General features: G+C 46.0%; 2 protein-coding genes across 5 annotated transcripts; both read right to left on the bottom strand.

The window, feature by feature from the left end:
- Nucleotides 1-1,629: 1,629 nt before the first annotated feature.
- PPP1R2 (protein phosphatase 1 regulatory inhibitor subunit 2) lies at nucleotides 1,630-14,407 on the bottom strand. Of its 4 annotated transcripts, XR_009278105.1 has the most exons (8): nucleotides 14,182-14,407; nucleotides 9,570-9,677; nucleotides 9,071-9,148; nucleotides 8,662-8,765; nucleotides 7,329-7,508; nucleotides 5,906-6,113; nucleotides 4,390-4,440; nucleotides 1,630-3,079 (listed from the first exon to the last, which is right to left on the bottom strand). XR_009278105.1 is itself a non-coding variant. In XM_058843864.1 (7 exons), the coding sequence occupies exons 1-6, from the start codon at nucleotides 14,325-14,327 to the stop codon at nucleotides 4,436-4,438; spliced, it is 621 nt and encodes a 206-aa protein (XP_058699847.1). In that variant the 5' UTR covers nucleotides 14,328-14,406; the 3' UTR covers nucleotides 1,630-3,079; nucleotides 4,390-4,435. The 4 variants fall into 4 exon arrangements, 3 of the variants coding, with proteins under 3 accessions (XP_058699847.1, XP_058699845.1, XP_058699846.1); XM_058843864.1 differs by lacking the exon at nucleotides 5,906-6,113 and having other exon boundaries at nucleotides 14,182-14,406; XM_058843862.1 differs by lacking the exons at nucleotides 1,630-3,079; nucleotides 4,390-4,440; nucleotides 5,906-6,113 and adding an exon at nucleotides 6,159-7,182.
- Nucleotides 14,408-16,697: 2,290 nt separating this feature from the next.
- On the bottom strand, nucleotides 16,698-22,517 carry APOD (apolipoprotein D). The gene is made up of 5 exons (XM_058844004.1): nucleotides 22,377-22,517; nucleotides 21,311-21,464; nucleotides 20,927-21,048; nucleotides 19,073-19,161; nucleotides 16,698-17,871 (listed from the first exon to the last, which is right to left on the bottom strand). Exons 2-5 carry the CDS (start codon nucleotides 21,431-21,433, stop codon nucleotides 17,636-17,638), a joined length of 570 nt encoding a protein of 189 aa, XP_058699987.1. The 5' UTR covers nucleotides 21,434-21,464; nucleotides 22,377-22,517; the 3' UTR covers nucleotides 16,698-17,635.
- Between the last annotated feature and the right edge of the window lie 3,712 nt (nucleotides 22,518-26,229).

Raw genomic sequence — 26,229 nt, 5'->3', positions numbered from 1 at the left:
TTGAAAATGCTTTCTCTAAACAGGATGCAGCTTAAGGACTTAAACCTGTGCAAGAAGATTCACAGTTATAGTGCTATGGAGCTCACTGTCCACGTAAGTGAGGGCTGTGTTTGTTTCTTCTTTGCACCACTCTGTATTGTACACGAGTCTTTACCAGATGCACCTAAAGATTAAGATGTGCATGCAAGCTAAGTCCCCATCAAATGTAAAAAGAGAAAAGGCATTTCTTCTCTTGTCCCCATTCAGCAGGGAACTCTATATTTCTCAAGCAGAGGGAAATCAGACATCCCTTTGCAAAAGAAGCTATATGGAGTTTCTGGAGCTACTGCAAAGTAGAACTTGTCTGATTCAACTTTTAAAATGCATCAAGGTGCAAGCGGAGAAAACCAAGTAAACCAGCCTTTCAATCAGAAGCAGTGTCAGGGACACTGGGTTGCACTTCTGCTGAGGAAGACAAACACCATGAACAGTTTTTGCGAGCACTGAGGAGAATGCAGAGAACAAAGCCTTTTTAAAAAAAACCCAAACTAAATCAAGTTTCAAAATAGCATCACACTTGGAATTTAGGAGCTTGGTGGCACAGAAAAAGGGAGATCACCCAAGCAGCTCAAAATCACCTGAGTGATGAAGGGACCTACTATACATTATGTGGTTCATTTAAAACAATCTTCATGCATTTGTGTACTTTCCTGAAAGCTACATACTCATGTAATTTAGGATTTTGGAAGCCATTACAGGAAAGGTCTTTATTGGAAGTTAGCAAAGTTTGTTTATTAAGCAAAATGCCTTCTAGACTTTGTAAGGTACAAAGAAGCCCTGCTGAGCACCAAATGGCTTTTGACACAAGAAAGTGGGGCTTTAAGGAGGGCAGGACATTAGCTCTGATAAGAGCTGCTGCTGCTGGATTCTACTTTAATTGCAGGTACAAAGTACCCATGGATACTCAGCACAAAGTGATATGTTCCACAGTCTCACAGAACACATTGGTGTTACCTGCACACATTGCTCACCACATCCATGCTCAGTCTGACAGCGACACATGGCTTTGCCGAGCACTGCCATGCTCTCAGCAGGATTTCAGCACCCAGCTGGAGCAGGCCAGGCCAGCAGCTAGTCTGAAATACAGCTCAGTGCACACAGGCCAACACTCTGAACACTGCATGCTGGTATACAGAGTACAAACCTCAAGTTTTGAAATCCTATTCTTGGGAGCCAAATTGAAAGCGACAGTAAGTGACCTGACGAGTCAGAAATATCTAAATGCCTACCCTTTGCCTGTTTACTCTATGCAAGTGACCACATTTGATACACGAAGAAGTAGCATTCTGCATATTGAAAAATTAGCATCACCACACTGGCCAGAATCAAGAGTTCAAGTCTTTCTTGTGAGAAGACCCTATTAATCTTGATTCAGGACCTCAGAAGATTAACTACCCTGTTACCCACTAAGGAGAGGAGATAGTTGGGAAAGGCACACTACAAAACTCAGTTAACTCACAGGTATCCTTGGCAATGCATCCAGTCTAATGAATCATTCCTGTAAAAATCTTTCAAAGGACAGCATCCTATTGCATTATTCACTCTCAATTTTTCTGGGACTGCAGGAAAGCTCACACTTGAGAATGCATGTAACTGTAAAATAACTTTCATTCCTTTATTCAAACTTCACATATACAGTGGAGAAAAAGACATTTTAAAATAGATCCATATAATTATATGGATTTTTGCAACATATCAAATTCAGATCAAAATTAAGATATACACTGTATTTCATAACCAAGCTAAAGCTTAAGTGTGTACTTTTTTTGTGTAATAAAACCCAGAAACTGCTCTGAATACTGGAACATTCACCAGTCAAATTTCACCCAGTGGGAAGTTTTTACAGCAATTTGGAGGTGCAGAATCCCTCTTTACAGCTATACAACCACACTGTAAACAAGTATTTGAATTAGGCAGTTTCCCTTCTAGCTTTCAAAAAAGCCTTCATTTTACAAAAGCAGTTGTTGTAAGTTGCAATGGACACAGGAAAATTTAGACCAGTGGTTTTCAGTATGGAAGTCGCCAACCCCAAATGAGTAGATCAACAGCAGTTATCTTTCATAAAGAACAGCCAGAGCCTAAGCTCAGCACATCTTCAGTCCTGATGTATATTTCCTCGTGGCTGGGTGTTTTTCCTCAGGTGCTAACAGCGCAAACACTGTTCATGCAACCGGAAAGAACCAAACATTTGAAACAAGAGCCAGAAGAGTAACAGTGGATGTGATTTTGAGAGAAAAGCTGGAGGAAACTTGCACATTCTCACAATAAGCCAGAGAGAGCTCCACAAAACAACCAGTCCTGATGGAAGAGGTTATGACAGTTAAATGCAAAGTTCAAGTTAGCCATTTCCAGTGTAAAAACACTCCCTCTGCCAGATGTTAGTACTGCTTTAGTCAGAAACTAACAACCGATTCCAAACACTGCTCTTAAGAAATAACACAGCTCTTGTTCTAAAGACTGGGAAAGTGCAGGTAAAAACATACTGAAATCTAGATTAACAGGTCAACACTTTACAAAAAAAAAGTTGTAGGACTTGAATAATCCCTTTTTAAACTGCTTAACACATCTGATAAATAGCTTACATGTCAATCTGATATATGCTGTACCGTGTGGCTCTTGAATCCCAAAACTTTCCACATGAGACACCGCATCTAGAACACTCTCAAATAAATAGTGAAAAACCAAAAGACAGTGAGTGTTTCAAAGCAAGAGTAACAGTACATCACGCAAGATAATCAGCGCTATACATACAGGGAATGCCATTCTGGTTGAACAAATTATGAAGCAGTATTCTCCCAAGAAATACTAGGCACAAGAAAAAATCAATTAGACAGTGTTTTCTGCCTAATGGACAAGTCTAAAATTAACATTCTTGGCAATACAACATTGTAACTGATATGCTTCTTTACATTTAAGAGCCTTAATTGCAAAAATCATGAAGCGATGTTTATATTTGTGTCTTTGACAAGCAGTTACAGTTCTGGACAGATTTCTTCTATGCTGTGTGCTCTACTTTCCAGCTGGTCACGAGTAACATGTGCTGCATAAGAAAGATTACAAAAAATAGGTACTTTTTCACACCCATTGAATATTTTCACAACACACACAAATATCCTCCTGGAATCATCTTTGTTTCTCCAAAGATCATGTTTTCTAACCCATCTTAGCAATGTATAAGCTTTTAGTTGGAGAGTACAGAAACTTCTAAAACAGTTATTTGACCCTCATGCTCTAAAGTGATGGCCAACACCAGTGCTCAGCACACTAAGCACTGAGTGCTCACCTCCACCCCAGAACTGGGTGGATTTAATTCAGGTATTTAGAACACATGAGGTTCCTGAAACACCAGCAAACATAGTACTTCCCACGTCAAATTTCCAAATCAAGTGCCAGAGGAGGCACTTGAAATAAAAAAACCCCAAGTTTATAAATGAAGGAGCACAGTCAGTTGTGTTTTCAGGAAGCTGTTAACTCATGCTTTTGAGCAAAAGCACCACAATAAATCAGAGGAAACTTCTCCTCAGTGCTGATCAAAGAATACAGTGCTGATCAAAAATAATAATCTTTTTAAAAGGCCAGTTTGGCTTGGGCATGAGATAGATTTGGTAACACACAGTTTAACAAGCAAACAGTAGAGTTAACCAACAGAACTGATTGCTGTGTGCTCCCAGCCTTCTCACTTAATTCATCTTTAGGGTAATGCTTGCCCTGGTTATAAAAACACAACATATTCTGTATCTACCAAAGGGCACACCCAGTCAGTGACAGCTCAGCTGCTGGGTGCTATCTGAACAGGTTAGCAGAGCAATGCAGCTAAATGAACCAGAAAATGAGAACAATAGTCTTACTGCTTGTCAATTGAACTGCTATAGACAACACCCTCTGGTTGATACTTTTGTGTAGCAGAAGACAGGTCTGCACTGAAATCATCATGCTTAAATTTACCTACATCAGGAATATTTCCTTCAGTGATTTCAAAGAGAATTTCTAAAGGGAAGATTTTTATGGAGAGACACAAAGGTCACTTCTGCTGGCAAAGTCTATTTATGTTATTCATGGAGTCATAAATAGCAAGTAGCCAGAGAAGATGAAATGCTGAAGCAAGTAAGTGTAGAATCACAGAGTGGTTTGGGTTGGAAGAAACCTTATAGGACATCCAGCTCCAACCCCCCTACCACATGCAGTCTATCATAACTTGTACTTTCTTTTCCATAAATGAGCTTGGTTGCCGGAATCCATATTCATGGGATAAGGCATGGCTACTTAAGGCAAGAAAGGAATGATCCATCCATTTAAAACATTTGACAGCCACAATGAAGACAGGAGCAAGAATTTACAAAGAGTTCTCACCATCACTGACTGGACTGGCCATCTTCATTTCAATCAGCAAGAAATCTCAGTCTGCAACCAAGAAGTGCAACTTGTATTAGTGAACCTGATGGTATCTGACAGGAGCCTCCTTAAACCTGCCCTAAGTCTTTAGCCCCTTCTTTGAAAGAGTGTAGAGATTAGAAGTGTACTGTTAGTTTTACTCAAACTAGACAGAAGGTAGAAAGAAACATCAGATAAGAGAAGCATGGAATCTTCAAGGGATCTTCATAGACAGAAAAAATTCCAAGTGAGAAGAGATTTCTCAAATTGCCTGAAAAACAACCCAGGAGCCAGTGGAACCCCAGAGTCACAAAAGACCACTAAAATGCTTTTTACGTCACACCTTTACCTGCAACAATCGTCAGTACTACGGAAGTCATGTTATTCCATCGGAATAAAAGGACATTGCATGGCAGCTCTCACCCACATAGACTAACTGGCATAATATCTGAGTGGCAGCCACATCACTTCATGATCTCCACAACTTCGCAAAAACTCAAGTCAAATGGAAGAATTTATAAAAATATAGCTACAATACAACATGCAGAAAACCCAGGACATTTTCTTTGAAGTTAAAAGCAAGCATCAGGGCTGTTAGTCAGTTTAACAGTGAAGCCAAAACAAGCCACTGCAAAAATCAACTCCTGTATCACCTAGTACAAGAGTAAGGAAACCCTCCCTTTTCTGCTCTAGACAAAAGCACTTTAAAACACAATTTCAAGTCAAAGAGCTCTTCGAAAGTTATCCAAGTGAATAATCTTTCCATACACTGTTCTCAGGAACATGAATATTAATAGGATTTTGATTTCCTTCCACAAAGGAAACAGCCTAATTTTTAAATACTCAAGTGCTTAATGTAACCAAAAGCACAGCATGACCAAAAGCACAATGACCAAAAACCCCAAGTAGCAAGCATTAAAACCATCTATTTGAGAAACCTTCTGTAGCTCTAATTAACACTTATTCATAAGGAGATTCTTCTGTGCCCTCAAAATACAGATGAAAGAACAATAAATAATGTAATGTCAAAAAAGTTATTTCAGTAAAACTTTGACATTAACACAGCTACATGCTAAACATTTCCTATTGCAATGTAGCAATTTCTTAAAACGTGGGCAGTGGCAGAAGACTGGTTTATTAACATTTTTGTTCATATCCTGTCATCCTTTGCCCAACCCTGTCACATAATCCGTCTGAGGACATTCAATTCACCAGCTGCTACAAAAGTGAGACCAGTACTTAACCTCAGAAGAACTGATCAAGGACAAGGATTAAAGGCTGTGATAGCTGATACAGAGATTAGGAGATAACAAAACATGAAGCTTTAAGCAGAATGATAGAAAAGTGAAGAATTGAGAACTATATCAGGTTAATGGAAAGTATTTCTATATGCTATGGTGTGGAGGTGAACCAGTTAGTTAACGGGTTGCTACACTGGCAGACAGTTACATTTATGGAATCTATTAGCCATGAGCAGTCTAAAATTGATAATTACCAGTTGTGGTTCTGAAGCTGGTTATGAGGAAGGTGGAATGGACTTCAACAATAGAGATGGAAAAATGCTGCAAAGGTCTGCCTTCTTTCCACTGGCGAATGCAGCTGGGGAGCGGAGTTGCCTCTGTTTTACAGCAGAGTGCAGAGAGATGGCAGCTTCAGGCCATGCAGAAGGCTCATACGGTTGGCTGCTGCAGCCCTCCTTTCCCCTGGAGAGTGAAGTTCTAGTAAATAGCCATTATAAGGCCTATGTTAAGTTACTGGATAAAGTCAGTCCAGTAATGGGTCTCAGACACATACCAAATGACCCTTTCAGAACAATTGTGAAGGAGTTAGTCCTCCTGTAGTAAATAACGGGACGAAAAGGTGCAATCCATGGAACTTAAACACGCAACTTTGCAAATCACCTTTTTATTGCGTGAGATTTAAATGAATTTTATAAGAGTTCCTAGTTCACATGGTTGTGAAAAGCAGATGTGAACCAAGTTAAACCCATGCAGCATCTTCCCAAGTCTGCAGACCATGCTAATATCTCACAGCTCTGCCAACCACAGATGAACAAGGCTTACAGACTTCACTGCCACCAGTCTCATGAGCAACAGATGTGTGGTTTTTTAATGTCAAAACTTTATTCAAAGTGCTGTTACATAAAGAGGTGGGGAGTGAACTGTAATTATTCACCAGAATACCACCACAAAAGTCTAAGACGTTTCACCCAGAGAGAAGTTTAAAGACGAAAGAGAAGGTGTCAGCCTCTATAGTTTTACGAGTTCCCTATCAAGAGACAGCCCTGAAACAGGTTCCAGCAACAGCTCCCACTCAAACACCCCAGACTTTCTTCCAGTGCACTAAAAGCGAAGTTGAGAGTCCTATCCCATACTATAGCAATGAACATTTCTGCTCAAGGAAAAGTCTGTATTGAAGGCTTAACAGCAGTTTTACATTACAGTCTTCTTCCTCAGGAAGATAAATACAGTCCTCTCAAGAGGGAGGAAACATTGATGGCAATTTCCCATTGCTGGCTACAGGATGGATTGGGAGCAGAATGGGAAATGACCCACAATAAAAAGCCAGGCTCGCCCATGTAGCGATTAAAGTGTTCAGTACAAGACAGCTCCTCCTTTAAAAAGGGTGCTGGCAACTTCACTATCCAAAGTCAGCTGTGTTGAGGAAATGGTAAGAAGCGGAGATGTTTGTTTTTCTGTTATGCCACAACAAACAAAAGCCTACATGCTGTTTATCAACACTGATAGTTTTTGTTCCATGCTGCAAATCTACCTATGAAAACAGAGTGCAACATTACTCATTCAGTGTTACATACATACTGTACTCCTAGTCAGTCTCACACTGAAGTATATTCATTTCCCAACAACTCAAAGGACCACCAGTACTTACAGGTGCTTTTTAATTACTCAGTAGCTCACCATGTTCAGTAGCTTCTGTACTCATTGTTTCTACATCTGCAGCATCACGCATCTCTTCATCCTCTTCATCTTCCTCTTCTTCACCACGCATTTCTTTCGCAATGAGCTGCCTCGCCAGTTTGATGTTTCTTCCTTCATTGTAGTGCATTTTTCTCTTCATTTCAAACTGTTTCTTTTTCTCTGTGGACAAACAAATGGAAATAATTGCTCCTTCCCTTAAAAAAAAAATCAACACGTCTTCTTCAAAGAAGAACATACTGAATAATTATTGTCTTCAAGCAGTGGAGTGTTCTTTTAAAATGAGTCTGACTTACAAAAAGGATAGTAATTGATGTACTGGAATCTCAGAAGCACTTCTGTAAGAACCTGTTTGCAACTCAGAGCGAGTCTGAACCCCGAGAAGCATCTGATAAAAGTACACAAAATTCCAAAGTTTCACAAGCCTTGTTTCTAAGTAAACTCAAGGACAGATTGAGACATACTGCTGGGATAGAAGATGAACTTTTGCAGCTGTGTGGCTTGAATCCTGGCTAGCCACCAAAGTTCAGTTGAGAGATATATTTACCACATGTAGAAGAAAATATTTTCCACTTTCACCATGGCCTGAAGCCAGCTCTGCTCCATATATTAAACATTAACATATCCAGCAGTATTGCATTATAATAAATAAATTTTGCTTACTGCCAGCCTCAATGTTTTGTTCTTTTCCTTCCTTTAGTATAGCAAGGTTTTATGTTCAAAGTTAAGGCCAGGAAATTTGAGAAGCACCAGCTAGATAATACAAGCCTGAAACCTTAGAAGTATTATTGTTGACTGTTCTGTTAAAACATTCTAGTCCAAGTTCACATGAAACGATATCTCTCTTAAAGATGCCATTTGCTTTGGAATAGCTGCAGACTTCCTATTGCATCCATCTACCAGTTGCTTTGAGAATACCAGAAATATCATCTGTATATTTGCAAGCAATTAGCAGCATTTTATTTGTAGTGGTACTCATTGAATTAAGTCTACCCAAAATATGTTCAGATTAAGAACTATTGCTTCAACCCCAAACCACAACTCTTAGTTGAGGTGTCTTGGCAGGAATTCCCACACCTTAAGCTTGTACACAGGGACACAGCCACCAACAGCAAATTCCTGTTTATATGTAGATCCCAAACCAAACATTCCTGATTAGAGACAAACAGCATATTTGTTCAAACACTATTTATCTCTATTTTCAAATCACAACGTTTTTCTGATAGTACTTGTTTGCAAATATTTCTTACGGAAAACCTGAAACTCTTGGTAAGAAAAGATTCTAAACAGAAGAAAGAAAACAACTGATGCCTACCCCGTTCTTCAGGTGTTAATTCTTCATCTTCATCCTCCTCCTCACTGCTTTCTTCTTGCCTTGCTATAATCTTGGGTCCTCTACCTTCAGCTGCAGCTGCCAGCCTACATAAATCATGCAATACAAAATGCTGAAACAGCAAGTTTTTCAGTATTTAAAATAATTGACATTTCAGAACACTCATACAAACAGCTTTGTTCATTATTTTTGCCATATTTATATGTAGTAACAACCTATAAGAGGTTTAAATTACCAGTAGCACTATCAAACACTGAAAACCACTTAATTTGACAATAGCAAAAATGCAGCTTCTAGAGAAACCAGCAACAGCTTTCCATAAAGAAAATCTACCCCAGGAAAGAGCAGATTATCTTAACATTTAGTCAGTGTTTTTTAATACAATACTTACTTTTTACTCAACACATCTGCTCTTAAGGGCTCATATTCTGAATCACTCACTGCATCTTCATCATCTTCTCCTATCATGCTTGGAGGACAAACAAAAAGTAGCTTTTTTAATAATTTGCTTGAGTTTGTCGTTTGCTCAAGGAAACAGTCAAAACCTTACAACACTCAATTTAAAGACTCCTTTAATGCTTTAAAAGTTTTCCAAATCAACTTAAAATATTGATATGACAACATTATATCCTGATACTGAAAAAGAATCAATAGAAGACTTATTTATTCCATTCAAAGCCTAAAGCCTGCTAGAACAAACCTTCTAAACTTTATCCTTTACACTTTGTTTTTTCAGACTGCTCTCCTTATTTGGAAGCTTTATAGATCTCAGTATGTTGCATACACCCAGCAGGCCTGCACAGTAATATGACATCACCCACAAAGTAAATTTTGCTCTAAACCCACAATTCCACCTGGCAGCACACAGGAAAACACTTTAGCAAGCATACCTGTGGTAAGGAGTACTTGGCTCATCAATTTTCATCAAGCCATAATCTTTGCCTGCAGGGTGGTACGTAGCTATGATGTTCATTTCATCCCACTTCTGGGATTTTTTACTGAAATATGAAAAGAAAATGAAATTTTCTTATATTCTAAATTAGTTCTGCTTTACCAGAGAAGGAATTTTTAAAACATTATCTGATCTCTACTACATACTAAACAAAAAATATTGTTATGACACACAGACATATTCAAAGTATGGCTATTAAATACTGCTCTATACATACTACAGTCATACTAAATTATTAGTGCAACTTAATTTCCCTAACAAGTCACAACAGCTAAACAAACTCAATGATCTACAAACATATTCATATAATTCAGAGATTCCTGGGCTTGTTCAATAACTATCTTGTGAACTGTTTGATTTTACAGTAACTTGTAAAAAGAGAATTCTTCCTCTTATTACAACCCACAAGACTTCAACAGAACCCAATACCTTCAGTTCACCTCTGCTGAGGGAGCAGGAATGATTATTAGCAAAACTGTTACATAAACAATAGCAACCAACAAATCCCCTCCTGCAGTGAAATAAGTAGGATAGAACAAGCTGGTTATTATTACTGCTTTTGTCATCCTAAATTGGAATCATAAGCCAAGTGATTCACTGCTATAATTAAGCTGAGGGAGTTTCACATTTTATGCAGACAGGCACCAGTGATGCTACATTATCTAGAATTTTCTCAGTCAACCAGAAAATGTGCCATTTTATGTATATTTGAAGAAACTAAGGCTCACCCACACTGACTGCTCACTGACAAAATATATAAGCCACAAGAAAAGCAACTACCTTGTGGCCAGAGAAAGAGCCATCCCTCCACTGATCTAAAAGCCACAAAAAATGTTTAATCAACACAAACCACCATGTTCCACGTTTTCTCTAAAGAGGTTATTGGAAACTTCATATAAGGTGGTCTTTCCCTTAGATTAAGCCAATAAATTTAATTTTAGAATAATACAAAAATTCAACAAGTTAATATATTCTTGTTGTAAATTACTAGTTAAGGAAGCAAACATTACAGGACTTTGTAGGTTTTTTGGGGGGTTTTGTTTGGTTTGGGGTGGTTGTTGTTTGGGTTTTTGTGGGGGTGGGAGAGGGCAGTTGGCTGGATGACTTCCACGTAACTGCTCTTGTTTAAACACAGACCGCTCCAATAACAGATCTGAAAGATATATTCAATCTTAGTAACACAAGTGCTCTTGAGCAGAATAATATCTGTAAAACAAATGTGATAAAGCAAAATTCCAAGCACAAACTACACTCTACATTTACAGGACCACTGCATAATACAATATGGGGGAAAAAACTAAAGAGAAAAAAACAGATGTGGGGATTGATACTGAACCCTAGAGGCCACAGGCTTACACTCCAGAAATTAATACAAATTGAATGATCTTAATCCCCTCAGCATACAGTAACTGGTGCCAAGGTCTCATGTTCGAGGCTTCAGGTCCATTTAATCATTTTGTGCAAACACAAGGATTGCAGCATAAGCGGACAACACGTGAGTCAGATCGTGGCTCTGGCAGGGCGGGGAGTCATGAGCTTCATGATGACAAAGCAAGAGATCCAGTCTAGGAACGCCACTCATTCAAAACTGTCTGGTTGGGAGTCGAAAAATCCCCAGTTTACCCAGTTGAACAGAGCCTAAAGTTCACCCATGGCCAACACAAGATGCTCGCTGCGTTGCACAGGGAGGATTTTTACCAGCCAGAGCACTTGGACAACGATACATAGGGTACACAGGCTCTCTAAAGAGACAGAGCTCAGCTGACAAGGAAATACAACAGATGGGAGAGATTCCCATCACATGCTTCGTGTTCACTTGCCCAGAGCACATCAAGGTTTATAGCCCAGGCTCACAACTCCACCTAATAATAATACTGGCAATCTTGGAACAATCCCTTTGGCATGCACTGTGCTGGAAATCAGACAGCCCACACTGAACAAGGCAGTGAGTCATAAATAAAAGACTGAATGAGTTTTTAGTGGCTTCATTTTTCACACTTATTTTTTTAAACTCAGATTCCAACACTAAAAGCCTTGGCTGTGAAACATCTCCCAAAGCACAGCTTGAAGTTCACCTGTGGGAAAAAGTCATTAGTGGCAAAGAGACAAACATGTCATTTCACCCCTGCTTGTAAAAAGCCCTCACAGGAGAATGACTAAGTGCTCTGAAAACCCACACCTCTCCTGTTTGTCTCCAATTTTGCATGTCTGCACAGCATAGCACTAATGACAGGGCTTAGGACCATCACAGGGAAATGCATCCTGACACCCCTTCAGATACAGAAATGGGTAATCTAATATTCCTTAGGAAAATGAGATTTGAAAAATCTCATAACTGCTCATTTGTATTTTCTCACACCTTTAAAAATACACAATAACTCCATTTGACACCACACCAGGTGGTGTGGACAGGCAGGAAGTTTCAGCAGCAGTAATAGCCAAGGAACACCTCTCACACCTCACTTGCTCCTACCATAGCAGACTCACCTCTTCCAACACAGCTACTTGTGCACACACACACTTCACAATTCCTTTGTAAAATATCACATCCATTCGTTCACAGGCTCTTACAGGGGTCTGAAGGCAAAAAATACTGTACCCCAGCGTGTATGCCAAGAACACATCTGTTATTGAACCACCATCCCAGCTCTTAGGATGCAGTTCCAGTGGTGTCCCAGTTTCTCAAGCTTCCTTCTTGCATCATATTTTCATTAAGGAATTTTTCCAAACAATGTTACCATCACTAACAGCAGCACAAGGTCAGTAATGATGCAAGTACATGAAAGCTCTACTGAACATGGTGCTTTAAAAGATGACAGCTGACAAAATGAGCTCTTTCATCTATAGATATTTTAAAAGATCTCCAGACCTGAATTTCAATATTAGAAATAAGCAGAATAATTAGGAAATCAAATACCTGAATTTATTACCTAATCTTTAATGTCAAGGGAAAATCACAACTGTACTACTTATCATTCTTCTAAAAACAAAACTGTTTTGCTGAAATCAGAAATAACACTGATATATTGATACATTGCAATCTAAAAATAATACCTGCACAGAAACCAGCTTTTTATACCCTATACTGATCTTTCCAGGAAATTTTCTAATGCAGCCTGCCAGGTTTAGCCAATATCTTTCAACTTGCAAGGCCATTTCAGAATTAATCTAACTGAATTTATCGGCTCATGTTGGTAAACATGAAATAGAAGCTGGACTCTAGCCCACTAACTGCTTCCCAAGAAATTATTGTGCGCAATAACCAATATATGATACATTCATCAGTTCATACTCCAATTTCTATTAATTTTTCAAGATAGAAAATTAAACACCTGCTACCAACAGCCACTGGTAATTTATGTCTGGTGTGGTACTAAACACATCAAGCTACATAATATTAAAACTAAAGAAAAGGAAAAGAAAAAATTATATTTGTATAACATTGCTACTTACACTCACCTGTTTCAAAAACATCATCTTATTCATTCAGTTGAAATGTTTCTCTGGAAAGCAGAAGCAGCTAACACAAGCAAAGCTGCAACCAAAAGCTTTCTTACCTTGCTGACTTTAGACTACATTAATGACTAAACTAGGCAAAGATAAAAGGAATTTTACCATAATAATAAAAAAACCCCATCAGCATGACCATTTAATTTTATTGTTATTTCTCTCCTTACAATACTGAATAAGGTGCCAAAAGCAAATACGGTGTCCAAAGCAAATTTGGAAATATTGAATTCAGGTCAAACCTTGCTCATCATAACTTGATGGAGAATCAGAGCAACGGCAGGCAGCACATGCTGGAGGCATCAGGAAAACTGTTGGACTCTTACCCATCAAGAACAGGTGCTGGCCAGCTAAAGACCCCTTCCGGCACATCTGGACCAGCTCGGCATGTTACAATTAAACCAAGATTTTCGTGTCATTCAAATCACAAACAACACGGCTGTGCACATTCCCAAATGTGAGATTCATATGGATGGATCCTGCACAACCGAGAATACATCTTGATGATGTTTCAGCCCAGGAGAGGTCCCCTCTCCAGGGACACGCTTCTGATTACAAGAAATGAGCTGCCTATGAGAAGGCTGAGAATAAATCAAGCGCATTTCTCAAACTGTGAACTATCCTCGTAGCGTCGGTAAAACGCTTTGTGAGCTGCCACCCTTAGCGGGTGACAGCCACTCCTCGGCAGGAGCCACAGCGACAGCTCCCGCCGGCCTCATGCGGGCAGCGCTCCTCGCCTCCGCCCAGGTGCACAGCCGGCACCCCCTGCTCCCAGCGGAGCCCCAGCCTCGGCGGGAGCTCCCACTGCCGGATCCCCACCGCCCAGCGGAGCCGAGCTCCGGGCCCGCCGCCGCACGGGGTTCACGGCATGGACCCCCCGTCCCGCCCGCGCAGCATCCCCCCGGGCACGGGGCACCGCGGCAGCCCCGGCTGGAGACACCGCCCGGGTGATCCCGCTCCGCGAGCCCCTCGAAGGAGCGGGACGGCCGGAGGGAGGCCCTGCGGGGACCCGCCGCGGCCGCCCACCACCACCCGGGCCTCACCCGTGCTCGTCCTCATCGCAGGCCTGGCTGGCCTGCCGTGCCCCCACGGCCGCTCCCGACGACGCCTTGCTGCCGCTCTTCTTCAGGATGCCCTTGATGGGCCCCCTACCCGTCGCCGAGGCGTCCGGTACCGAGGGCGCCTCCATGGCCGCGCCGCCCGCCCGGTTCCGCCGCCGCCGCCACCGCCCCGGCCGGGCCCGCCCCGCGCCAGCGCCGCCGCCTCAGCCCGGCGCGCCCGCGCCCCCTGGCGGCCGGCGGACCGACAGCAACCCCTGCTGCCGTGCGCATGTGCCACCGCCTGGGGGCGCTCTGCGCGCGCGCGGGGAGCACGGACACGGCTAGATGGACACACGGACACATGGACACATGGACACATGGACACACGGACACGGGGCTAGATGGACACACGGACACATGGACACACGGACACACGGACACGGGGCTAGATGGACACACGGACACACGGACACGGGACTAGATGGACACACGGACACACGGGCACATGGACACACGGACACACGGACACATGGACACACGGACACGGGGCTAGATGGACACACGGACACACGGACACGGGACTAGATGGACACACGGACACACTGACACAGGGCTAGATGGACGCACGGACACAGGGCTAGGTGGGCACACGGACACACGGACACATGGACACACGGACACGGGGCTAGATGGACACACGGACACATGGACACACGGACACACGGACACGGGGCTGGATGGACACACGGACACACGGACACGGGACTAGATGGACACACTGACACAGGGCTAGATGGACGCAAGGACACAGGGCTAGGTGGGCACACGGACACGGGACCATGGACAGAATGACATGGACACGGCAGGGACATGGACACAGATACACGGACATGGGGACACAGGCACAGAGATACACTGTCACACAGATGCAGGGGCGCACAGACAGAATCACTGAATCGGTCAGGTTGGAAGGGGTCAGTCACATTGCACAGGATTGTGTCCAGATTGTTCTTAAATATGTCCAGTGACAGAACTTCACAGCCTCTCTGGGCAATCTGTTCTAGTGCTCCATCACCTGCACAGTAAAGAAGTTCTTCCTTAGATTCGTGTGAAATTTCCTGTGCATCAGTTTATGCCCATTACCATATCCTGGTGGTTGGCACCAGTGAGAAGAGCCTGGCTCCATCTTCGTGGCATGTCCCCTTCAGATCCATACCTACTTTAATGAGGACACACGGACTCAGAGGTCTGGCCTGTGCCCAGGGCCAGTGCCCACACATGGGGCCTGCACACCGAGAGGTGTTTGCTGCCCTGGGGTGCCTGCACATCCACAGAGCTCTTGGCACTGTGTGGGGCTGGTGCCTGTTCAGCACTCCCACATGCACTTGAGGGTTTGGCACGTGCAGGGTGTCCCACATATGTGCTGTTGTTCTGGGGACATCTGGTGACATGTGGCAGGACAGGCTGCAGCTGTCCTGTGGTGTCCCCAAGCTCTCTGTGGAGCCATGAGGAGAAGCCCCTGGCACAACGTGTTTGCCAGAGCAGCCCAGGTTTTTCACGGTCTCTGTGGCGCAATGAAGGAGCCAGCGTCATCTCCAGAGGGCCCAGGAACCACCGGGTTTTGTCTCGGAGTGAAACATTGCTGTTTCTGAGCCGCACCTGGAGATCCCAATTCCCAGCCAGATGCAGGGGCAGTGCCTGCCCAGCCGATGGGGCTGCAGGTTCCCAGCCCTAGGGCTCAGTGCCTGCACAGCCACCGTGCCATGGGCTTGCATCACACAGGTTGAGGGCTGCAGCAGCACCATCCATGTGAGAAGGAAAATTGCAACCCGATGAAGCAGTGATGAAACGATTACACCCAGAATCTGACACACTTGGGAACAACCATGCAGTTGTTTGTATCCTGGCATCATCCATTATCCTTATAGCCTGAAAAATTGGGTGGAGTGTTTAATTCTGTGTCACAGGAACTTGTGGCATTAGAATTTGAAAGTTTAAAGGGCTAATGACTTAAACATGGCACTTGTTTCTGGTCCTCCCATCCTGGCCTCCTCTGACTGGTAAAGATTAGGGACATACTGGCTCCCTGCTCAGCTCCTGTAGATCTCCAAGGGCAGGAAAGTGCTCTGCAGCACACCCACACCACCAGGGTCCTACCAAAATAAGTGTAGAATCTTTCCTGCAGATTTAGCATTCTACATCCACACCATTATTTCTTCATGTCAATAAAAGCAGCAGGGGATGGGGGTCACTGTCAGCCAAAGCCACTACACAAATTTGCTGGCAGGGCTCAGACGATGGGGGTTGCCCATACATCCAACTCTGGAGAGCTGGAAAGAGCTCCAGGCTTCTGGAACAAATCATTTCCCTTTAGCTGTGGTTGTTACGTTCATTGCAGCCCTGCTGTGGTGGTGCTGTGGCCTCTCAGGAGGGGCAGGCCCCACACACTGAGCCCTGCAGCCTGCTGGCAAGGGCTGTGCAGCTGGGAAGGTACAAAAGGCCCGAAGCAGGTATTTTTATTTCATTTTTAATGAGTTGCATGAATGCTATTCAAGCAGAGTTGTCGCGGTGCCTGCTGAACACCTGCCAGGGCAGATGCAGTGCCAGGGGGCACTCGGCACGTGCAGCAGCAGTGAGCAGGATGTCAGGTTGAGCCTGCTGTCTTCTGGTGTTCAGGGAAAAGCCTCTGGAAGAGAGAACAAGGGAGCAGCCCCATCTCTTTATGTCTGCTTACAAGTACAGTCAGATCCCCTTGGGAGGCCAGGACCAGTCTCATCAGAAGCTAGAGAAGGACACATATAGACATTGGGGATGGAGTGATGCTGAATCTCTGGACATTTTTAGATTTAAAATACAGAGGGCAAGATCTGATTTCTAGCAAGGAGGTCTGCTGACTTAGGAGCAACATATGTCTATAACCCTGCGTTGGAAAACTTTCAAGACCCCCCCCAGCCCCAATTCTCAGGCTGCAGGAGTGACCCACCACATCTGGTTGCTGCTGCTAAGGCGGTGCCCACGGTGTAGCTGAGACAATGTAGATTCCTGGCAGGCCCAGAAGCATCAAGACAAAATTTGGAAATTAACATGGGACTGTGTGATGAATGATTTTTCCCCAGGACTAATACTTGCCCATCACAACTCATACCCTTTTCCATCCACATACTGGAGGACTCACAGCAACAGCAGAATTTCAGGTCTGCACTTCAGGGTTTCTTTCTTTCACCCATTAGCACTGACTCAGTCAGTCATGCTGCAAAAGTCAGAGCAAGACAAAAAGAGGGGGAAGAGCGATACGGTGAATGACAGCAAGGAATAACTCTGGGCTGTCAAATTACTGTTAGCAAAGAGGAAACTACTGTTATTAAATTTCTCAGGTACACAGAGAAATTCTAGTGGATAATAAAGCAAGCAACAAAGTTTATCTCTGGTCTGGTGCTGTGTCTCTGCATGCCAGGAGTTACATCTCAGCAGGGCAGCTGGCTTGATCAGTGGGCATCATTTTGTCAGTGTCAATCTTGTAGGACTGGAGAACACTCTTCAGGTGCTCCACAGTTTCTGGGTGCATGTCAGGAGTTCTTGACAGAATCCAGGCATAGTCCATGTGGAAGAGCCAGAGGATATTAGTGCAGGAGTAAACCAGGGAGTAATTTTCATAGTCAGTGGAGATGACCCAGTAAGGGGCAGCAGGCATGACTAGGAGAGAGGAGAGCACCGTAACTACCATGTGTAACCAGCTCTGGACAGCTCTGCAGCACCACAGCCACAGTTCCTGGGACTATTCCCACTTTGGCTGCTGCACATTTGTGGTCAGTACAGGGAGCTATAATTTATAAAAGCCTACCAGGACTCCTTGTTCTGCCCAGAGGAACTTGAGAAAGACACAAAGCCCTGACTATGAAGGTCTCTCTGGAAAGTTAGTGCTATGACCTGAACAGCTCTCCTGGGCTGATGAAAGCCAGCCCAGCCTTACCAGTGTGAGGGTGCTGGCTGCGGGAGGGATCTGTAGTGCTGGGAGCTGACTCTGGTGATAGGAGGAGCACAAACCACCACCCACTGCCATGGGAAACCCTGCCTTGGGGAGCCAGCCGAGCCCAGAGCTGTGCTCTGGGGCTTGCACCTGGTGAAGGAGGTTGGGGCTGCTGCACACGCTGCTGGTGATGCCCCAGCAGCACAGAATTAAGTCTGGCTGTGCTCATGGAACAGTCATTGTACTTCCTTTGCAATTACCCCTCCTCCACCCGTTTCTCCAAATAACCCCTCTGTGAAAGAGAGCTATGAAACTGCCAAAGAAAAGGTGTGAGGGAGCAGAATAAAAAGTGATCCAAGGGGACACTGCAGCTCACTTTCCAGTGTTGCTGCAGACAGGAAAGCTCTGTGCACTGTGGCAGAGCACCTCAGCAGGCCCCTGTCAAGTGTTACAGTGACAAGGGAAGGAACAAGCAAACAAAACTGTATTATTAATGGTTATTAAAAGCCATTTGTACGTAGAGGCAGCGTGGGCAAGTAGCTGTACTGCAGTGTGCAGAGAAGCAAGCTTATTCTTGGCTCTTGCTGCACTGTGGGGCTGCCTCCCCCACCTCCCCACCTCCCTGTCCCCATCTGTGCAATGACCTGGAGGGACAGCAAGGCTGCTGATCTTTCTTGCTTTGAGATCAAGTGGTGAAGAGTTCTCCACCATTGAGGGGGCTGTTGCTATAAATGGCAAATCAGTGCCACCAAACCACTGCCTGCAGGTCAGAGTGTCTATTTTAGCCCTTTGCTGGTGTGCTGAAGTCACATGGGCAGCTCTACCCCATGCTTTGCAGTTTCTGACCCCTAGTGCCATGGCACAATGCTCAGACCACAGCACTGCTGAGGCCACAGGCACTGGGGAGCCTTCCCACCACACACTTACACCAGTTAAAGCGGACACCCAGCTTGGCCGGCTGTTTTACATCCATGTGCATGAGTTCTCCTTCAGCTTCATTGATTTTGCCATTGGCACTAAGGGGAGAATGACAAAAAAGACAAAGTCAGGAAAGTGGGAGATAATTTTTTTTTTCATTTCCAGTAAATCATCCTTCCTGACACAACTACCTGTCAAGAGGTGGCTGAAATAGGGACTAGTAAATCCCAACATTCCTGAGGATGTTTTCAGCAGCACTGGGCTCCTCTGGGCAAGGTGCAGCTGGATGTCTCAGGCTGAACTACCCCAGCATCCCAGGCTGCCTCTCTCCAACTATCCCTGCCAGAGGGATGTCCTTTGCTTCCAGGGTGACAATGACAGACAAGAAGGAGAGCAAGACTGCTCTGCACTGGGTGGGAGGAACCCAGCATGGGAGGATGGGAGGATCCCATCCATGATCTTGAATGTGCCAGGGAGCAGCTCAGCTCCTGGTAGTTGTGGAAGGCACATGTTCACTTCTGTTTAACCACCTGTGCTTCTTCCAGGTCACTGCACATTCCTCCGCATGCAAATTACCTGTACCTGTGTGGTGAGACAGGATGTTTTTGGCTACTTGTTCAGAGCACTGCCCTGCTGGCAGCAAGCCCTAAGACTTGAGCTGCCTATCTTATAATAGCATTTTTGCACGGATGCCTCAAGACCTGGATGCTGCCTATCAGACAGGAAAGTTTCACACTTCCCTGTAAAACAGGAACAGCCAAGGAGGCAGAAGCGAATGCTGCCAGCAGCAGAGGTCAAGGGGCTGATGCTGGAGCCATACACAGTGCACACCTGACCCATAATATCCCTAGTATTTCAGGGTCCTGAGCTGCTGCAGTAGTGACAGCAATGATTGGATTTAATCTCACACAGATTAATGCAAATCAATGTCCAGCTGTTTGCCAGGCGCAGCCCGAGCAGTGGAGCTGCTGAGACAGTGCTGGGCACTCAGTGAACAGCAGGGATGCTGCTCTGCTCCGGACACGAGGGATGTGTTCCTAAGCTGTTGTTATTGTGAGCCAGAACAAAGTCCCCATGCCATGCCAGGAGCACAGGGGACAGCGCTGCGTTCGCTGCTCCTTCCCTCTCATCCGTTCAGCCTCTCACTGCAACAGCTCACAACAGCACAGGCTGGTGATGGAAACAGATGAATTAACACCTGCATCTTTCCGTGTAAAAATCCAGAAGGACTCAGGATAATTGCAAACTGCCCTAGTTCCCTAATAAAGGAAAAAGTATTCCCTTCCCCATTGATTTAAACTGACAATGCTTTCCGATCCCCTTGCAGTTACTATCTGTGCATCATAAATTCTCCAAAAGTAGGCTGACAAATATTTAAGTAAAAGTTACTCATGTGGTTCACCTTCCCTGCCCCTTTTCCTTGTCTCTTTACTCTGGAGCAGAGAGGAGCACAGGCAATTCTGAGCATGCTGGGGCACAAGGTGGTAGCTGCCATCCTACAACCAGCCCTATGACCCCCCAGAACAGGACTCAGGGCTCCAGCTTCTCAGCCATCTCTGGGGCTGACAAGCCAGGCAGGGGGGAGATCCAGGCTATTTTATGCTGAAGTCACCATGTACATTTGAAATATTTCTTATCACTCACCTTGGACAATGAGACAGAGACCTGGTGATCCTCAGGTCACTGGCAGGGATTAGAGACCCATATCTTTCAGAAGAGCTACTGCAACCACAGGGTGCCTCCCTCAGCACCCTCAGCACCAGACACAGGCAATTTAGAGAAAAATAAACACCCAGGACAGCAGGAGAGATGACAGGAATGCCACTGCCACAGTGAGGGCATGGTCCAAACACAAACACTTACAGCATCTCCTTGTTGATCACCTTGAACTTCCCATTCTCCTTCAATGAGTAATTTGCTTGGATGCAGCTTCCTTTCTCAAAAGTTGAGGGCAGCTTCTCTATCTCGTACCATTTCCCCAAATACTGAAAAAGAAAAAGTTTAAAGAGATGTTTTTAACACGAGTGAGGTGAGGCAGAGCAGCCTGCCTCCTGTGTCAGCACAGTTTTTGCCTCTCAGTGGTTGGGGTTGGGGGTGAGCAGAGCTGCAGACCCACACAAGCAGCTGTGGCACAAGGTGTGACCAGACCTGCCATCACCCCCTGCTCCCAGGCAGTTTGCTGTCAGTCCCACACCCTCTTAGCTTAACTTGCAACATCCAGTGAGATTTTTAGAAAAGTTTTCACACCTTGTTGATATCGAATTCTTCTTGAACTGATGGATCTGGGCATGGTCCCACATGAAACATCTGGCCTTTCCCAATGCTGAAGAGACTGAGCAGGACCGAGAGCCGCACTGCCGTGCCCAGCATGGCTGCACTGGGATGCAGGCGGGAAATGGACCTGGGCAGAAGGAAAATAGCTGAGCTGGAGCCTCCCTGGAGCAGAGCTTTCTGTGAAATGGCACGAGGGAGAGGACATGCAGCAGGGCACCTCAGGGGCACAGCAAGGAGGAAAGAATGATTAGAAGAGTGCAAAAGAAGTCCCAAGCCCAAAACCACCTCAAGCCCTGCCTCTGCTCAGGCTGTGCCCAGCAGCTCCATGAAAAGCCAGGTAATGCCTGGCGAGAACAGTTGTACTCATCACCCACATCTGACACCTAGCAAGATGAAGGGGTGATAAATGTCCAAGGACCCACAGGAGCATCATTGTTTGTCCAAAGATGAGGCAAGGGGAAATGCAGGATATTTGCTTTAAAATGGTGGAACATATTCCAAAGCCAGTGGAGAGCTGGGGCCCTAGAACATGAACATGAGCACTGTAGACCTTCAGCACACACCTGCGTGGCAAGAGGGACATCCCCAGGTATGCCAGGGCTGCCTGACACTGCAACACAGTGGGAGAGACAGTGCAGCTGCCTCTGGAGGGGTCTTTGTGTGTCAGGATATACACAGCACTGCAAGCTGGGGAAGTTGGTAGAGATTCAAATCAGCACCAAATACAACATGAACTGACCCCCAAAAGCATGGGGTGAGCAGAGAAAGGACAGGTTTTCCTGCAGAGCAGAAGCAGGAGCTGTGCTGCTTGCACCCAAACAGTCTCTGGAACCAGGATGCTGCCCACATGCTTTGGGCTCTGCTTGGAGCAGGTTGGCATGTACAGACCCTGCAGCACTGGGCTCCTCTGCTTCCCTGGCTGGAAACTCCTCCACAGGAGCAGCGGTAACATTTTCCCCAAGTTTAGAAGAAAAGCCCAGTCTGTCTCCAGCTGCAGACACAGACAGTTCCCGTTTTGAATTTCCCAATTCAGACGTACCTTGGTGGACGAGGCGCAGTGATGCTCCGCAGAGGACCAGGGCGGCAAGGAACAGCTCTGTGGTGAGCTCTCTGCTTCTCTTTATAAGCGTGCTGGGATCATCATTATTCAGCTCTGGCACAAGCCACTCCCTGGTCCTCGACGTGTTTAGGTTTTTTGGCAGGCCAGTCAGCTGCCTTAGATCTGCAGCTGGTACGAAGCTGGAGATGGGCTGCAACTTGGCTGCTCACCCAGGCAAACAAAGGCACCCCACGTGTCTGATAGCGCCCTGCAGCTGCAGAGCTCTCTGCCTTGCAGCCGCTCACTAAAGCCTCAGGCCTGGGTGCAAATGGCAAGGGAAGGAGAGAAATGCCACAGCCTTTGGGAGGGGATGGAGACAGCTGCAGCTCCCATGCTGTGCACTCTGGTCCAGCAGCAGCCATGGCCATGCTCCAAGGGGGGACACACAGCCTCCTCTGCCTCCTACTTGAGCCCTGGAGATCCTCCAGGCCACTGCAATGTCCTTGTCCCCATCATAGTCACTTACTGCGAGTACATGAGGAGCATGAAGCAGTGGGATGCATCACAGGTTTGTCTGAGGAGCTGTAAGACCTTTCAGCAGTTTTCTTCTAGACTTTTAAATCTGATTACAAGGAAATATTCTGGTGCAATTAATTCCATGCTGACCTGGCACTTTTTCCAACAGGTGCCCAGCAAATGCCTTTGACAGCAGAGCAGCCATCTGTGAATGCAGCCGGTCCCAAGAGTTATACAAGAAGAGTTGAGTAATTGACAGGAAGCTCTCTGTGTCTAATTACATTTTAATCTAATCTCTGTTGAGACTTTCTCTCTAGGTGTGTTTTTACATGCTGCCCTGCATGCCTTACTCACACACACACACACACACACACACACACACACACGCGCATGAGCTCCTGACTGCCCAAATGCCACCCCAAGAGCCACAGATAGCTCAGTCCTGTCCCTTTTTGGGACCATGCAGCCGAGGTGTGCCCTGAAACACAGCACAGCCAAGGTGTGTCCTAGGACCAAAACAACCAGCAGAGCTGTGTGTGGCTCATCCAACGCAGAGCTGGCAGCACCAGCTGGGGGTGAATGGCCCAGAGGAGCACACGGTCCATGGTCTGCCACAGTGCTTGGCACAGGGCAGAGGAGCCTCCATACAGCTCATTAGTGCTTTGGCAGCCACCCATGTCCATGTCCCTGATGGGGTTGCTCTGGCTGCCCATGTCAAAGTCAGAGATGTTCTGCAGACTTCCTGCACGCCCCACATTCACCTGCACCACTTGCAATACAAACAGGTTAGAAGTCAGGAAATCCCTGGGCAGACCCTGACCTGAATGGTACAAGGGCTGCCATGCTGCAGTGCACTGGTGGGATTCCCCATGCACTGCGCACCAGCAAGCACTTTTTATCCTGAGCTCAGCTGCCCACAGCCTGTAGAGTAATCAGAGGAGAAAGTCCTGCAAAAAGGCCAACTTGGCCACAGTGGAACATTTGCATGTGGAGGTGTGTCTGTGTGCTTATCCACACCTGCACATGGAGCGTTCTTCTATGGAGATGGAGTGAGGACTCCTTGGCTGTGGTGGCAGCAGTATGCCCTCAGGTGGGATGGTTCTGAGGAAGCCTTTCACACTGCTGTAGCAGGAGGGGCTCCTGCTTGCCCTTGCCTACAGGTGCTGCCCAGTACCCAAGGGCTGCCCTGCAGTGCCAGGAATGTATCTGGGTGCTTGGCATTGCCATTGTGGCTCCTGGTACACTGCAGCCAGAGCATCGAGGTGTTCACCCAGCCATGCTCCATGGAACTCCTGCTGCTGGAGTGTGCAGGAGTGGGCCGTGGCCAGGACGCTGAGAAGTCAGGAGTCAGCAGAAGCTGACAGTCTTTGAGCCCCCTGAGAGTGGAAATGACAGGTGTGGTGGGCTTGGCTATAGCCATCACCCCCCTTGCAGCCAGCACGAACAACTCTGGAAGAAAACCTGTCTTTGCAGGAAATCCCACATCCAGCCAAAGGCAGCATCCTCAGAAGTGCAGGAGCTGCACTGGAGCCCTATTTCTCTACTGGCCACTGCCAGCCAAGGAGCACCCCATGGGTGCCAAGCACAGCTTGAAGCACAGATGATGAGAGCTGACAGTCGAGCCTGCTGCCACTGCTGGGATGTCTCCACACAAGCACTGGCTGTGCCTTCCCCAGGGGCACATTTCTGGGCCCTTCCTGACCACAGAAGGAAGCACCCAGGTATCTGCCACTCATCTCTTGGAGTGGAGCAGGTTTGGGATGCTGCAGCTGAGTCCCTGCTTGGGGCCAGCTAGTGAGGACATGTTCAGTGGCCACCCCAGGACCCTCCTGTCATTCTACCTCCAGCACCACCAGCACCACCTGCACAGACCAGAGCCTGCTCCATGTCCCACCTGTCATTAGCCCACAGCAGGAGTCTGCTCTGAGCCATGCCAGAGAAAAGGTTTGGGGGAAAAGCATAACCTTATAATTGCACCCAATTGTGGGGTGGGAGCAGTCATCTCCACCTGGTAAGCAGTTTGTACCCTGGAGCAGAGGAGGGGCCTCACATCAAAGGGCAGGAAGCTGGAGCAGGGGAGGGAGGACAGGAAGGAGAAAAGCTGTGGAAAAACCAGGGCAAAAAGGGGGGTGCGAGGGCAGCAGACACGCTCGGAATGCTTCATGCAGGAATGAAAGCTCCTCCACATTTCTGGGTAATGAGGCAGCTGCAGGGCAGGCTGCAGGGCTGGTGCACAGGACATGGACAGGGGGGTGGCACCGGGGCTGCAGCGGGACAAGGCAGAGCTGCCGGGGGGCTGTGAGCGGGGGGGCAGGAGTGGGTGCAGAGCATACACGGGCTGAGGGGGTATGAGCCACACTGCACGTCCCGGGGTGACGGGGACAGACAGACAGACAGACGGACTACACTGGCCGGGATATTCTCACGCTGTCAGTTGTCCATTTCAGAGACAAAGCTCATCTGGCTCCAGAGAGAGGATGCAACAGCACTGAGTACTGCCAGCAAAGAAAACCCCCTTGGCAGAACAAGCTAGAAGTGCAGATAAAATTCAGCCAGCAGAGGGCTAGGACAGGACAGTGCCTAACCTGTGACATTCTACCTGTAGCCGACCTGGCTTAGTGCGGGAGTGAGATCGTCCTGTTGCAGATATCAGCTCTTGGCACCTATGAAACAGAGCAGCTTCAGCCAGGCCTGGTGGGGACCTGGCTCCCCAGGGAAAGGCTGTCACACCACACTGGGTCTCTAGCTGGGATTTCAGCAGCTGCAGGGGAGCCCCCAGAGAACCAGGATAACCTGGGAAAGCTGAAGGTCCCACCATGGGGACAACATTGTTTGCATGGACAGCTCTTCCTGACTCAGCCTTCCATTTTGTTTTAATTCCTCCTCTCCAGGAAATGGGGCTTTGTGTTGGCCAACAAGTTACAACCTGTATATAGAAACAAAAATCAACACGTAGGAGACAAGACAGAGAAAAGAAAAGCAGGTGGGAATTTTCCTCTGTTTCTAGGAGTGGCAAAAAGTGCTTTGAAATCTGTTTATGCAAAATGGTGTAAAATTTTTAATTACACTTACGACAGCAAAGGAAGTAAACAGACTTTGGACGCATGAAATGGCCTCTGGGATGCAGGAACTTGGTCCCAATGCAAGTGCACAAAAGATGTTGTGATGTATATACAATATACATTTATATACAATTATTGAGTAGCTCTCCACCTTGGAAGTTATCCAATTATGTATTCAAAACACATGAAACCAAACAGAGAGAATTTAGAAAGTTAGAAAACTAAAACGGGTATTATTATTTAAGGGATAACTCCTCTCATGCAAGACCAGCAGT

Source organism: Poecile atricapillus, chromosome 8, assembly GCF_030490865.1.
Source record: "Poecile atricapillus isolate bPoeAtr1 chromosome 8, bPoeAtr1.hap1, whole genome shotgun sequence".
Classification (NCBI taxonomy): Eukaryota; Metazoa; Chordata; class Aves; order Passeriformes; family Paridae; genus Poecile; species Poecile atricapillus.
The sequence above is the reverse complement of the archived record's forward strand: the minus strand, read 5'-3'. Positions and strand labels throughout refer to the sequence as shown.

Bases quoted from the DNA above. Each gene is read 5' to 3' on its own strand.
- PPP1R2 (XM_058843862.1), bottom strand. From the start codon at position 14,327: ATGGAGGCGCCCTCGGTACCGGACGCCTCGGCGACGGGTAGGGGGCCC. The intron at 9,149-9,569 runs GTATGCTTGCTA...TTGTCCTCCAAG, and splicing joins CCAAGTACTCCTTACCACAG to CATGATAGGAGAAGATGATG. The intron at 8,766-9,070 runs GTAAGTATTGTA...TGATTTATGTAG, and splicing joins GCAGATGTGTTGAGTAAAAA to GCTGGCAGCTGCAGCTGAAG.
- APOD (XM_058844004.1), bottom strand. From the start codon at position 21,433: ATGCTGGGCACGGCAGTGCGGCTCTCGGTCCTGCTCAGTCTCTTCAGC. The intron at 21,049-21,310 runs GTGTGAAAACTT...TTTCTTTTTCAG, and splicing joins AAGAATTCGATATCAACAAG to TATTTGGGGAAATGGTACGA. The intron at 19,162-20,926 runs GTAAGTGTTTGT...TTCTCCCCTTAG, and splicing joins GTGATCAACAAGGAGATGCT to TGCCAATGGCAAAATCAATG.